At 37.0% G+C, this 14678-nt stretch overlaps 1 protein-coding gene across 1 annotated transcript; it reads left to right on the forward strand.

Annotated features, from left to right (window-relative positions):
- Positions 1–1235: 1235 nt before the first annotated feature.
- SERPINB11 (serpin family B member 11) lies at positions 1236–14474 on the forward strand. Its single transcript, NM_001168915.1, is given in 7 exon segments — positions 1236–1403; positions 2348–2407; positions 3581–3709; positions 7066–7183; positions 11105–11247; positions 11939–12094; positions 14070–14474. Coding segments are annotated over 7 exon segments (1179 nt in total).
- The last annotated feature ends 204 nt before the right edge of the window (positions 14475–14678 follow it).

Below are 14678 nucleotides of genomic sequence, written 5' to 3' on the forward strand. Positions count from 1 at the left end.
TTGGACATGTTCAGTTTGAGATATATATTAGACATCCAAGTGGGGATGTTGAGTAGGCAGTTGGATATATGGGTTTGGAATTCAAGGCAAGCATAAATGCAGGAGCTAATAGCATATTAGTGACATTAGGACATTCCTCCTAATTAGATATTAGGAGGAATGAGGTTGGATGAGATCACCTGTAATATGAGTGTTCATAGAGAAGAGGTTCAAGATCTGAATTCTGCTTTATTGTGATGTCTAGAGGTTCAAAATTGAGAACAATTCTGCAAAAGAGACTGAGAAGGAGCAGTCAAGGAGGCAGGCTGTGGACCAAGAGAGAATGATGACTCCGAAGTTAAAAGAAGGAAGTGTCTGATGGCAATGAAGTTCCTGAAGAATGAAGTCTCCCTGAGAGCAGAAACTATTCTTGATCATTCTTATATCCATAGCCCTCTACAGTGAGCGATGCTCAATTAATGTTTGTGGAACTGAATAGAATGAACTCTTCTTTCCTGACATATTCTTGTCCTGAGATAACACATATTCCAGCATCATCTTTTCTTCTCTTGGATTTTCCTTTTCCATTTCTATTTTCGTAAACATGACAGCTGTGGCCTCCAGGCTGAGAGCTCTGACCACTTTCTTATGGCAGGACCTACTTGTTAGTATTGTCTTACATTCATGGAGGGATACCGGGAATGAGGTCCCACTGAGGAGATAAAAACATGCTGGAAATTCTGTAAGTGCTGTCAACTTGTTTGTACAAAAACGACTGAGATGGAGATGTTCTCCTCCTGTGACACTGCAAAAGTGGGTAGTCTAGTGGGAAAATGTCTTGATTGGCTGATCTTGTGTAGCTCAAGATTTTTTACTGCACAAATTCCAGGGTGAGGAATGTCTTAAAGTATGGAAATTCAAAATGCAAAAATCCAATTCCTTTTAATCTTTCACTCCAGAACAATTCTAGATTATTTAAAAATGTACACAAATGATAGTAAGATAGATTTTAACCATTGGCTGAAGGAATAGTGACTCTTCTGTTCATTGCAGTGTAAAACTAACGTGAATTCCCCTCTCTAGCATTTATTAATTTCTCAGAATTGTGATAAAGGTATGTAATTTTTCATGAAGCAGTATGCCCTGATACTTAAACTCATGAAGTGCAATAACTGAAATCCAGATACTATCTGTAACTTCAAGTGATGTTCTGAGAATTTTTTTCCTTCTGTTCTCAGGCAGTCATTGGCATAAAAATGGGTTCTCTCAGCACAGCTAACGTTGAATTTTGCCTTGATGTGTTCAAAGAGCTGAACAGTAACAACATAGGAGATAACATCTTCTTTTCTCCGCTAAGTCTACTTTATGCTCTAAGCATGGTCCTCCTTGGTGCCAGGGGAGAGAGTGCAGAGCAACTAGAGAAGGTATGGAATTCCACAGAGATTTGCCCAGGGCCCAGAAGTCTTTCATGCACCCGCTCTGGGTCAGCCAAATTAATTCTATCTTTATACCAATAAAATTGCCATCTTGAGAGAGAAAAAAAACCACATTGAGTAAATCATATTTCTTAAAAATTGATAATGGTTTGATTAACGGAGTATGCTGTAGTGCAAGCAATGTAATACAAGCAACACGTGGTCTCTTTTTTACTATCAGTGGTATCACAAATAAATCTCTGCAGTTTACTTTTAGGGTCTCTTCATTCAGTGATTTAAATGTGACAGAGTTACTATGATTGTCCTGTAGAAGGTTAAATTTACAATAAACGTAATGCTATTTTAGACATTACCAAGTTAAAAAAATTTTCATGATTATGTTTCAAATTCATAACAGTTAGGAATTATTATCCACACTTTACAGATTGAAAACTGAGACTCAGAAAGGAAAGGTGACTTTTCAGGTTATATAGGCTAACATTAGAGATTTTCCCATTACATATATTTTTATTGCAGTGGAAAGTCTAGAAGAATATCACTTAACAACTCTTAGGATACTTGCAAATCTTATTATTGTTTGTGCTGGGTACTGTCTTAGTTATCAGCCTAAGAGCAGTAGGGACAGAAGGGTCTAGCGGATAAGAGATTAGTCCCTGGAGCCTGACAGTGGTCTGACGCAAGCTGCTCGATCTCTCTTAAACTTATAGTTTCCCTAACATAGAATGAGGGTAATAGTATCTACTTATACAGTTTTTGGGAAGGTTAAATAAGATATGTAAAGACTTAGTTCAGGATTTGGAAAGCAACATTATTAAATTTAGCTATCACTATTGGTCTTGATCTAAAATAGAAAAATAGATCCTTACAACTGTCAACCTTGATAGACTGTACATTGCTTCTGATGCCAATGGATCCTTTTTTTAATTTTCTAGGTGCTTCATTTTCATCATACTGTAGACTCATTAAAACCAGGGTTCAAGGACTCATCTAAGGTATGATAATATTGCCGAGTTGTCAAATGTTCTTTAACCTAAGAGGAGGATGAAATAATTGTCTGAGCATTGAGTAGAAGAGCTCCTTCTTTTGTCCATGAGGGAAACAGCTCTGTGTCCCCCTTTAACCTTCCTGATGATAACTACAGCCTGTAGAGTTTAGTATAATAATGATAATGATAATAACAATAGTAAAGTTTCTTAGATTTTATTACCTGATTTATTGCCATCCTTACTCAAGCTTTTTTGTTCCTTTATGGAGGGTGCCCTACGTTGAGTCTGCCAGTCTTGTCTATGTGGTGTTAGATTTTTCTGTCTAGAGTGGGGACTGAGAAAGGACCCTGATGCTTGGCCATATAATTCATGTGCTGGGAAAACATGGCCTGATGCTTCTCAATCCACACGCTGTGGGACTATGGTCTCTAGTTTTTTCCAGTAGAAGGATTCATTTTGACATCAAAATTATATAGAACTCCTACAAAAAAATAGTTCTGTTTGATTGTGATTGGTTGAGAAAATACACAAATGCATACAGACTCACAGAACACCAACTTCACGGAACCTAGCTGACTATTAAAAGTTCTAAGTCCATAGTTTATGAACATTTGCTTTAGGGAATGCTTTAGGGAATATAGGCATATTCCCTATAATGTCCATAAATTCTTAGCCATCTTTAAAATGCAACAAAGCTGCAGCTTAACAGAATTGCTACCACTGAGAAGCAAATTAGTGTGTGAACTAAGTTCAGTGAAGGGCTGAGGTATTTGATCAAATGACCACATGAAAAATGGAGACGTAGAAAAAAGTGTGAAAGAGAAAAGAAACGATTCTATAAGTACAAGGGCAGCAATAACACTGGAATTATTGCCCTGAATACCCCACTAGGATCTGTTTATTTATGAAAACTGCCTTTGAATTAAATCGTTAGGACCACAAGTACACATGTATTATACAGTAACTTACAATTCTGCACACAGACTGCAACTAAAGTTACAGAGTGGTGAAATTAATGTGCTAGCGAAAATCCAAAGAAGAAAATGCTTTAAACTAATTTCCTTGTATTCACAGCCCTTTTATTCAGTGGCAAACACCTTGCTCTCTAGATAGTTATCATTCTCCAATGGCAAAAATCAAGCAATTTAATACACCATTCTTTGTTTACTAATGCTTCAGTGCAGCCAAGCCGGAAGAATTCATTCCGAGTTTGGTGTCTTATTCTCTCAAATCAACCAGCCAGACTCTAACTATACCCTCAGCATTGCCAACAGGCTCTACGGGACAAAGACAATGGCATTCCATCAGGTAAGTCCATTTGGAAGAATGGCCAACAACTTTCTTGGCATCCTCTGAATTTCATACCACAAAATTGATGAAGAGTGAGAACGTTTATCATTAAGAGGCTGAATCTGAGCTGACTTACAGTTTCAGTGAAATGGATTTATTGAAACTCTCATGTAAAGTTATAAAATATTACATAAAAATGACTTTTTCAAGATCCCTAATGCTGTCCAAGAACCAAGGTCAGGGATGAAGCACAAAACAAAGTAGGTAAGAATCATCCCTGTGGACCAGAAGAAAAACAAAACCAATGTTTCATATCATTTTCATAGGTTCTTAATAGTGGAGTATAAAGAAGTAGTTGAAATTACATTGGACTGTGAGCCAAGAGACAGGAGTTCTGTTTCCATTTAGAATACATAACTTTGGGCAAGTCACTTCTATCTTTAAAATGAGAGGATTAGGCTTAGTTCTTTGTAGCTCCAATATTCTAACACCATTTATGCCCTTTCCCAACACCGTGGCCCTATGTAGTTTTATTGAGTATTTACTCTGTGCCAGTCATTCTGCTTAGCTCATTACAGGCATTATCTCCTATAATCCTCACATTGTGCTAAGATATGGGTGTAAAATATCCATTAATTCTGCAGACTGTGAAGCAGATTCTGAAAAGTCAGGCTGACAAGAATCACAGAGATATTTGAATGGCAAAACCTGGATTTGACCCCTATCCAAATCCATCTTCCTGTTTTTAATTGCTACATGATCTTGCTATGATTGAGGTGAAATGCAAGCTTTTGTTTGACTAGGGTTATTTAAATGCCATCTGCGTGAAGCTGGATGAAACCATGAGTTTCTAATGTTCTTCCCTGGCCTGGTAGATCAGGTTATGTCTTGGATGTGATAAGCTTCTGATAGTCAGAATATTTGCAACTTGGGGTAGGTATTATAGACATTTAGAGGGTATTTTATTTTACCGCCCTGGAAGCATATAGGGAATGATTTATTTTACTGCCCTGGAAGCATATAGGGAATGATGTATGGAGAGTGTCTAGAGTGGCAGGGATTAACAATCATGGTCCTTCGAGTTGGGATGCCTGCTCTCGTGACTTTGCCTTCTCAAAACAGTGACCCAGACATAACAGTAGATAAATGTGGATTTGGGATGATCATTATGGCATCTGTTCCTGAAGTGAGAAGGTCCTCATTAGCATCATGAAAATTGTCTTGAACTATGTCATGAGAGGGACCTTGTTATTTCAGGATTCTGGCTGGAAAAACATCCATCTCCTGGGCTATGGAGAGTTACTTAAGGTTATTTCAACCACAGTTGGATCCAGCTCAGGACAAGATTCATTCTGAGGCCCAGATTTTGCTTGTAATTTATCAGAGGAACCCACCCCCGATAATTCAACATAGGTTCTTTTCTGTTTTCCCTAAGTGTTGGGTGGTCTGAGAAATAAAGGGAAAGAGGACAAAAGAGAGAAATTTGAAAGCTGGGTGTCCGGAGGAGACATCACATGTTGGCAGGTCTGTGATGCCCCCAAAGCTGCAAAACCAGCAATTTTTTATTAGTGATTTTCAAAGGGGAGGGAGTGTACGAATAGGGTGTGGGTCACAGAGATCACCTGTTTCACAAGGCAATAAAATATCACAAAGTAAATGAGGGCAGAGCACCGGGGTGAAATTAAAATTGCTAATGAAGTTTCAGGCACACATTGCCATTGATAGCATCTTATCAGGAGACAGAGTTTGAGAGCAGACAACCGGTCTGACTAAAATTTACTAGGCGGGAATTTCCTCATCCTAACAGGCCTGGGAGCACTATGGGGGACTGGGGCTTATTTCATCCCTTATCTGCAACCATATAAGACAGACATTCCCAGAGCAGCCATTTCAGAGACCTCCCCCTAGGAATGCATTCTCTTTCTCAGGGCTGTTCCTTGCCGAAAAAGAGAATTCAGCAATATTTCTCCTACTCGGTTTTGAAAGAAGAGAAATATGGCTCTGTTCCTCCCAGCTTTCAGGCAGCCAGACCTAAAGGTTATCTCCCTTGTTCCCTGAACATCGCTGTTATCCTGTTCTTTTTTCAAGGTGCCCAGATTTCATATTGTTTAAACACACATGCTTTATGAACAGTTTGTGCAGTTAAATCAATCATTACAGGGTCCTGAGGCAACATACATCCTCAGCTCATGAAGATGATGGGATTAAGAGATTAAAGTAAAGACAGGCACAGGAAATCACAAGAGTATTGATCAGGGAAGTGATAAATGTCCATGAAATCTTCACAATTTTTATGTTCAGAGATTGCAGTAAAGACAGGCATAAGATATTATAGAAGTATTAATTTGGGGAACTAATAAATGTCCATGAAATCTTCTTAATTTATGTTCTTCAACAACTTCAGCAGGTCCCTCCATTTGGGGTCCCTGACTTCCCATAACATTAGTTAAGATTTGTTTTTCTTCTATGCTAGGCACATCTTCCATATCTCGAAGTCTTGTATCATTCTATTCAGTTCATGTTGGGGCATCAGGTCCCACTGGGCTGTGGAGGTATGCTCCTAAGGTCTCAGGAATTGCATCATGGTAAACTCATTTGGGTCCATGTAGATATCACTGTTGTCTTGACAGAAAGACAATGGAAAGTCTCCAGTTCTATAGAAATCTAGGGCCATGGGTGGTCATCAATAGTTGCTCCAGAATGCTACATAGGAGGGGCTTGGGAGTAAGAATTTTTGGTTAAAAGAAAGAGTAAGTTCTTTATACTGAGTTTGCACACCACTTTCACTTGGATAATATGTTATAGGTGAACGAAATAATAAATTCCTTAAGATATTTTTGCTCACACTTTATATAAATTTGACAGAAATGCCAACTATTTACATCAGAGAATGTTTTTATTATTAATTATATTTATGGCAGCTTGTGAGGAGATTGATACATATCATGGGAACAACCCTCTGTTAGACCTCAGGAAAGCAAGTCACTTAACCACCCTTCTCAGTTTTCCCGTCTATAATCTGAGAGCAGTAGCTTCCATGTCTACTTTGAAGAGGAAAGAGTAGGAATAGAGTCAGAAGGTGCTCATTGTATTGCAATTTGTCATTTTGCTTTGAACACTTTAAAACTAAGACAGCCAATCATGACAGAAGTAACAACAAAACATTTCTGAACATTCCTTTTGGAAGGGTTTCAGATTTTGTTAAATTTATTTATTTCATTAAAAATAAGTACATACACATTCTGCTTCCTCTCAGACTTGTTTATAGGAACTGCTTTTTTCTCTGCATTAGAATTTTAGAATACATCGAGCTATAGATTTTGTTTTCCTTACACTGCTTTTGAATTGTTGTTCAATTATCATGTCTTTTATAGCAATATTTAAGCTGTTCTGAGAAATGGTATCAAGCCAGGTTGCAAACTGTGGATTTTGAACTGTCTACAGAAGAAACGAGGAAAACAATTAATGCTTGGGTTGAAAACAAAACTAATGGTAAGGATAAGTCAATAGGTGTCTCTAAATTCTGTGTTGTATTGATAAGCAATCCGAGTCCACTTGCTAACGAGGAAGCTGACTGAAGTCCGCACCTGACATAGGCAGATCAGCAAGAAAGGAATGGGGCCATATTTTGGAATACCCTTTACAATCAGTTGTTCTAGAATATATACAAAGTGACTCTGTGAATGAACACCATTTCTATTTCATAAATGTATGGTGCATTCTGCAATTAAAATTAATTAAATTTAAATTTACTTTTCACAATTAAAAACCCATATATATTGCTAAATATTTCTTAAATGGCACATTTAATATTTGGTACCAAGGATATATTCATTTTTATTTAGAAACATTTGGTTAAGGAAAAATTTAAGGATATACAAAAGTAGAGAGAATATATAGTGAACCCTATATACCCATCACTGAATTGCAACATTTCTCACTAATGGCTGGCCTTATTCATGTAATCTCTCACCCTTTCTCCAATACCTCTTTAAGATTATATTGCAGCAAATTCTAGATATTATATCATTTTCCTACACATATTTCACTTTGTTTTCCTAAAAAATATGGACAATTTTAATACAACCACTACACTATTATTACATCTGAAAAATTAAAAATAGTCATTTCATGTTAAATATTCAGTGTGTTTTCATTTTTCCCCTGTTGGCTCTTTTTTTTTTCTTGTTTGAATCAGGAACCAAATAACATTGACATATCACAATTAGTTAATACATCCCTTAAATCTTGATTTTAAAAATAAACTTTATGATTTAAATATACATACATATAGAAAAGTAAATTATTGTATGTGTGCTGTTTGATAAATTATCACAAAGTGAATATACTCATGAATCACTACTCAGGTCAGCAAAATAAGACATAAGTTATCAGAAAGAGGCACTGCAAGGGCCCCCTTAAATCCTCTTCTAGAAATAAGCCCTTTTTTCCCCCAAACATTAAGGTTTCTCTGACTTCTGTTACCACTTATTAGTTCTGCCTGTTTTTAAATCTCATGTAATTGGAATCATAAATTATGTGGGTTTTTTAAGGCCAATATATGTTTGTGAGATTCATCCACATAGTTACACGTTGCATGGTTTGTTCATTTTTATTAGTATGTATTTCATTCTCAGAATATTCTAAATATACTTACCCATTTTACTGTTAATAAATACTTAGGACATTTTTAGTTTGGATCCCTTATCAATAGTGCTGCTGTGAATATTTTTGATAGATATCTCTGATACACATATGTATGCACTTTTATTGGGTGTACACCTTGGAATGGAATTGCTGGTCATAAGGCATATATACATTCAATTGTAGTAGATGCCAAGCAACTTTCTTAAATGGTTGTGTCAATTTATTTGCCCAAACAAGAAATGAGAATTTCAATTGTTCCTCCTCCTTGCCAACACTTGGTAGTGTAAGGCTTGTTAACTTTAGCCACTGTAGTTATTTTAATTTTAATTTGCATTTCCTTTATGAATTACATGGTTGAACAATTTTCCATATGCTGCATATCCTCCTTTGTGAAGTTTCTGTTTAAATCTTTTGCCCACCTGTAAGAATGGTTTGTTTGTTTTTCTTTTTTTCTGATAAATTTTTAGAAGTTCTTTGCACATACTGGATACCTATGTTGCAAGTAACTTCTACTATTTTGCATCTTATCTTTCCCATCTCTTAGTGATGTCTTAGATGAATGGAAGTTTCTAATTTCAAAGGAATAAAATTTATGATCTTTTCCTTTATAGTTAGTGTCTTTGCACACATTTTTTGGATGATTTTAAAGAAATATTGTCATGAAAATATTTTCTAGTTCATGAAAATATTTTCATATGTTATTTTCTAGAAGTTTTATTTTTTATTAAAGTCAGGATTCATTTTAAAATTAGTTTCATTCCACGTGGATGTCTAATTTATATGGCATTATTTATTGAATAAAGAATCCTTTCATTATTACACTGCAATGTAAATTTTATCATAAATTAGATGACCATATCTGTGTGAATCTGCTCCTGGGTTTTCCATTCTCTTTCATTCGTCAATTTGTTTATTCTCATGATGATGCCACAATTATAGTAGCTTTATAATAAGTCTTGGAAGCTGGAAGTATAATCCCTCCAATGTTGATCCTCTTCTAGGGTTGCCTTGCCAAATCTTGATCCTTCGTATTTCCATATACATTTTAAAATTAGCTTGTTAACTTCCATAGAATGTATCAGTTGAAATTTTAATAGGATTTACGTAGAATCTATAGATTTGGAGAGAAAATACATCTTTATTCAAACTCTAATCCATGACCATGAAATTTACCTCTATACAGGTCTTCTTTAATTTTTTCTTTTAGTAGCATTTTGTATTTTCCTATGTTGAAGTTTTGTGCATTTTTTGATAAACTGATTCTAGGTGGTATTTGAGGTGTTTGGTGAATTTTAGCTGGTATCTATTATTTTGGTTTATTTGTTGTTGATGTATAAGTATATACTTTACTTTTGTATATTAACATTGCTGAATTCACTTAATAATTCTAGTTTAGCTTTATATTATTTTAGATTTCTTTTAGCATAAAGAAAATGTTTTCTAATATATTTGTCTCCCATTATATCACTTAACAGTGATGAGCTCTCAATAGTATCTTTTTGATTGAGGAACTGACAGATGTCAAGTTTAGTAATAGGTGACCAGATTAACATATGTATCTATTCTATTATTTGTATTAAGTCAGAAAATGCTTTGAAAGGTGTATATATTTTTTCATATCTGTTAATTTACCTAGCACAGTGGTGTAAAAATATGCCTCATCTCTTGTGCTAACTCTAATCCACTGGTAGTCGCTGCTTGGAAAATCTGTATTGAGAGTCTGAGGCTTAAACTTAGGTTACTTGAAAAAGCCCACAATTGAGCCGGTAGACACTAACTCTGTGACAGTAGAGATTTTTGTCTGTTTAGTTTTGCGTTATAGTCTGAGTTTAGTGCTACAGTGTCTAGAACAGTGCCCAGAATCTAGAAAAATGCCTAAATTCTTTTGGCATGAATGAAAAGATGATTAGTGTTGTCTGCCATGGGTGTGCATTCGGGATTCACATGTTATATATTTATGTAGAATATTAATGTTATTTCATCATTTGTTTATATCTTTATTTACTGTTTCAACCAAAAATATACATGGTACACTTAAGGTTAGGTATTGCTATCACATGCTAGGATTGTGTTAGGCCTAGAAGTTCAGTGAAAAGTAAAACCTTCATGAAGCTTAAAGCTGATGTTCAGCTATTCCTGTGTTTCATATTGTATAACAGATTACCTTCCAAAAAGGTTTTATAAATTGCAATATACCAAAATGTACCAAGAGGGCTGGATGTTTAATTTTGATCAGTTTTATTTACCAAGCAATTCCTGGCGTAATTTTATGAATCTTGATTTTCAGATATGTGTTTACTTCAAGTGCTTTTGTATACATATTTGTAATACGCTAATTGTAGTGCATTGAAAGAATAAGTATTTTAAAATACTTAACATATTTGCATGTAGTGAAGTGCTGGTAAGCATAAAGTCTTGTAAATATTAAAAGTAAGCCACAAGAAATTATTACATAATATTTAAATAAGCAGTAATCTAGAAGAAATCACTCGATATAATGAGGCGTAAGACAAATTGATCCATCATGAATATACTGGCAGCTTCCTGGATGCTGCCTTCTGGTTAAATAACAAAGCATTAAATATTCCCTGAAATAAACTTCATTTGACAAAGAAGGCTCCATGGCCAGGAGATGAAAGGAGTTCTGGTATCTCAAATTTACAATTAGTCTTAAAAAAGAAATGGCTGTAAATTTCTCATGACTCTTCACCTCCCTATCATCAAGAAGTTCAAATCCAAATACAATTATCTTATTTTTTACACAAGGAAAAGTCACAAATCTCTTTGGAAAGGGCACAATTGACCCTTCATCTGTAATGGTCCTGGTGAATGCCATATATTTCAAAGGACAATGGCAAAATAAATTTCAAGAAAGAGAGACAGTTAAAAGTCCTTTTCAGCTAAGTGAGGTAAGTATTTTATTTTCAGACTGATGACAAATGTTGGAGAATACAGTAATCATTTAAGGACAACTTAGAAAGATTTAGTGATTTAGTGAAAATATTAGTCTAGGTTTCTGTTGGTTCTTTTATTGTATTTTCTACACATTTTAATTTTTCCTCTATTAAGTGACAATAACTTTTATCACAGAGCACCCAACTGGAGACTTGGGATACTAAGATTCTCTGGCAAAGAAGAAAACCCATTCTTTTCTTAATGTTCTATTGGTTTATTCTTTCCATGTACACTGTGGTTATTTTCTCCAGCAGCACACTAAAGTTATCTGTGTTATTTTTTTTTCTAGAGAGTTTCTTGAGGAAAGATTAAAAAGAAAATGATTTAATGATGTATCCTTTTTTTTTTTTCCACTAAAGTCATGTTAGCTAGAAATCCTGACTTTGCTTTTGGTAGACCAAGCTATCTATATATATAATTAGAATAATTCAGTCTATAACCATGACTTATTTTAAATTAAAAAAAAATGGATAATTTTTGCAAAGGGAAGTAATAAGGAATCTACTTTGTAGTTTCTATTTTACCCATGTCTTTAGAGTGTTCATGCAGATATTCATGTTATGCAAAGTAATCAGTATACACACATGTGCACTCACATATGTAACTATATATACTACCTAATTATAATCCTTTTCTTCTTCACAGCGTAAAAATGTAACTGTGGAAATGATGTATCAAATTGGAACATTTAAACTGGCCTTCCTAAAGGAGCCACAGATGCAAGTTCTTGAGCTGCCCTACGTTAACAACAAATTAAGCATGATTATTCTGCTTCCAGTAGGCACAGCTAATGTGAAACAGGTAAAATTATAAGAATGCTAGAAAGCAGTTAAAGCATGTGTGCATGTTCACACACACACACACACACACACAGTGTATCTCATGACATTAGTGTAGTCATTGATTCACAATCTAAGCCTCAGTAGGATTGCCCCAGGGGCTGCGAAAGTAGCAGGGAGACACGTGGCCTCTGCCTTTCAGGACAATGTGTTTATGGAGAACAAGCTATTCTTACATGAGAAAGGCACATGGAGGCAGAAGTGATGTTTTGTACAAATACACACAAGTACTGGTTGGTTGATGATTGGGGGACATCTTTCTACAGTAATGAAGTTATAATGCTATTTGGGCTCCTAGTGTGCAGAAATCTGATCCAGCCAGTTTACCCTCAGGGGCAGTATTTCTGAGCCAATTGTAATGTACTTTCATGGGCTAGCCATTATTAACATCTCAGTTTTGTGGAGAAATGTGCACCACACCCGTTAAGAAGTGGTCATGGCAGTGAAAGGAGTTTGGATCCATCCCCCTTTCCCCAGCTGCAGCCGAAGCTGCCCAGGACAGAGCAGGCTGTGCTTCTGACAGCTGAACTTCTGGGAGCCTGCAAAGCTGACACACATAGGGATGATATGGCCCAACACTTAGGGGCTTCTAAGCCAGGGAGTGCTGGCTTGAGACGAAAACACTGTGGCACAGATGAGCAAGGTGTGCATGTGTGTCGGGTGGTAGGGAAGGCTTCCGGAAAGAGCAGGGTCAGGATGTACGCATTTGGATTCAGACGTGAGACGGGTGCCAATTGAGAGGGAGCTGTAGTAACAGAAGTGCGCTGTGGCCATGAGAACAGGTATGCTTATGGTTGTGGCCAAGTCAGAGGGAATCAGGTCCCTGAGGGCCTGTGGTTGACTGGAGTGAAAGACAGTTGGAGGCATAAAGCAGTTTGGGAGCAGTTTAGACTCTGCAGAAAGTTTTCTGGAAGTAGACTTTGGGATTAGAATGAAGGGGTCAGAAAGGATTTCCTAGCAGAGCACTTTTAGTCCGAGCCTTGCTGGATGAACAGGAGAATCACAGGGGCCCTGCTAAACTGAGCAGAGCAAAGAGCAGTGCAAATGCCTTAGAAGAAGGGCAGCGTCAGCTGTGGCATGAAGTCATAGTCTCTTGGATGTGGGCAGAAAAGGACAAAAGGAAAAGCCACTTTGGAAGAAAAACCACATTTATTTTATGGTGGATTATATATTGTCATGGTAGGCAGCGGTGGTCAAAACTGTTTTAAATTCTTGGATTAAAAAGATGGGATGTGACACAGCATGGTGGTTTGGAGCTGGGAGCTGTGGACAGGGCTGGCTGGAGAGTTCAGTGCCTGAGGGGGGCGTTTGAAAGATTTACAAACAAATGATGAAACTGGATGGAGAAAAATGAGAAGTCAGAGTGCTGAGGCTGCTTTGGGAAACCTGAGCATTGATGTGGCAGCTGACATGCTGGGCAGAGGCACAGGTGGCCCAGAGTTCAGCTTCAGGAGCAGCTACCAGAGACAGTGACAGAGAAGGGCATGAGAAGGATGAAAGCTATCAGAATTCACAGGGATCCTGGCATCAGGGATGCCAAACGAGAATCACGCTCATAAAGGAGGGTGTCGTGGAATGTTTCAGATATGAGAACCAAGAAGAAATGGTTGAGTCCATCCACGAAACAGGACCATGACAACTTCACAGGCGATAGTGGGAGAAGTGCAGTGAAGCATGTGTGCTGAGGGAATTGAGGGAAAAGACTGTAGGATACCTACTTGAGAAGCTTAATTATGAAATTTAGAGGAGAAACAGATGACAGAAAAGGGAAAATGTGGCTAATGGTATGATTTTGTTCCCAGGTAAGTAGACTGTATTAAAGGTAGAAAAAGTGATGAAGCTGAAACATTCACACTGAGAATTATAAAAACATATGACATTTAATGTAGAGGTCATGTGTTTGACTCATGTGGGCTTGTCTGTGTTTTGTCTCTTAGATAGAAAAGCAGCTGAATTCGAGGACGTTTCATGAGTGGACCAGCTCTTCTAACATGATGGAAAGAGAAGTTGAAGTACATCTTCCCCGATTCAAACTTGAAATTAAGTATGAGCTAAATTCCCTGTTAAAATCTCTAGGGATGACAGATCTCTTCAACCAGGTCAAAGCTGATCTTTCTGGAATGTCACCAACCAAGGGTCTATATTTATCAAAAGCCATCCACAAGTCATACCTGGATGTCAGCGAAGAGGGCACGGAGGCAGCAGCCGCCACTGGGGACAGCATCGCTGTGAAAAGCCTACCCATGCGAGCTCAGTTCAAGGCGAACCACCCCTTCTTGTTCTTTATAAGGCACACTCATACCAATGTAATTCTATTCTGTGGCAAGCTTGCCTCTCCCTAATCAGATGGGGGTGAGCAAGTGTCAGAGTTGCAGATGAGATGCAGAGACAATCCTGTGACTTTCCCATGGCCAAAAAGCTCACACCTCACACACCTCTGTGCCTCAGTTTGCTCATCTGCAAAACAGGTGTAGGATCTCTTCCAACAATTTCATGAGTTGTGAAGCTAAGGCTTTGTTAATCATAGAATAAGGTGGATTTATGCA

Source organism: Papio anubis, chromosome 19 (genome assembly GCF_008728515.1).
Source record: "Papio anubis isolate 15944 chromosome 19, Panubis1.0, whole genome shotgun sequence".
Lineage (NCBI taxonomy): Eukaryota > Metazoa > Chordata > Mammalia > Primates > Cercopithecidae > Papio > Papio anubis.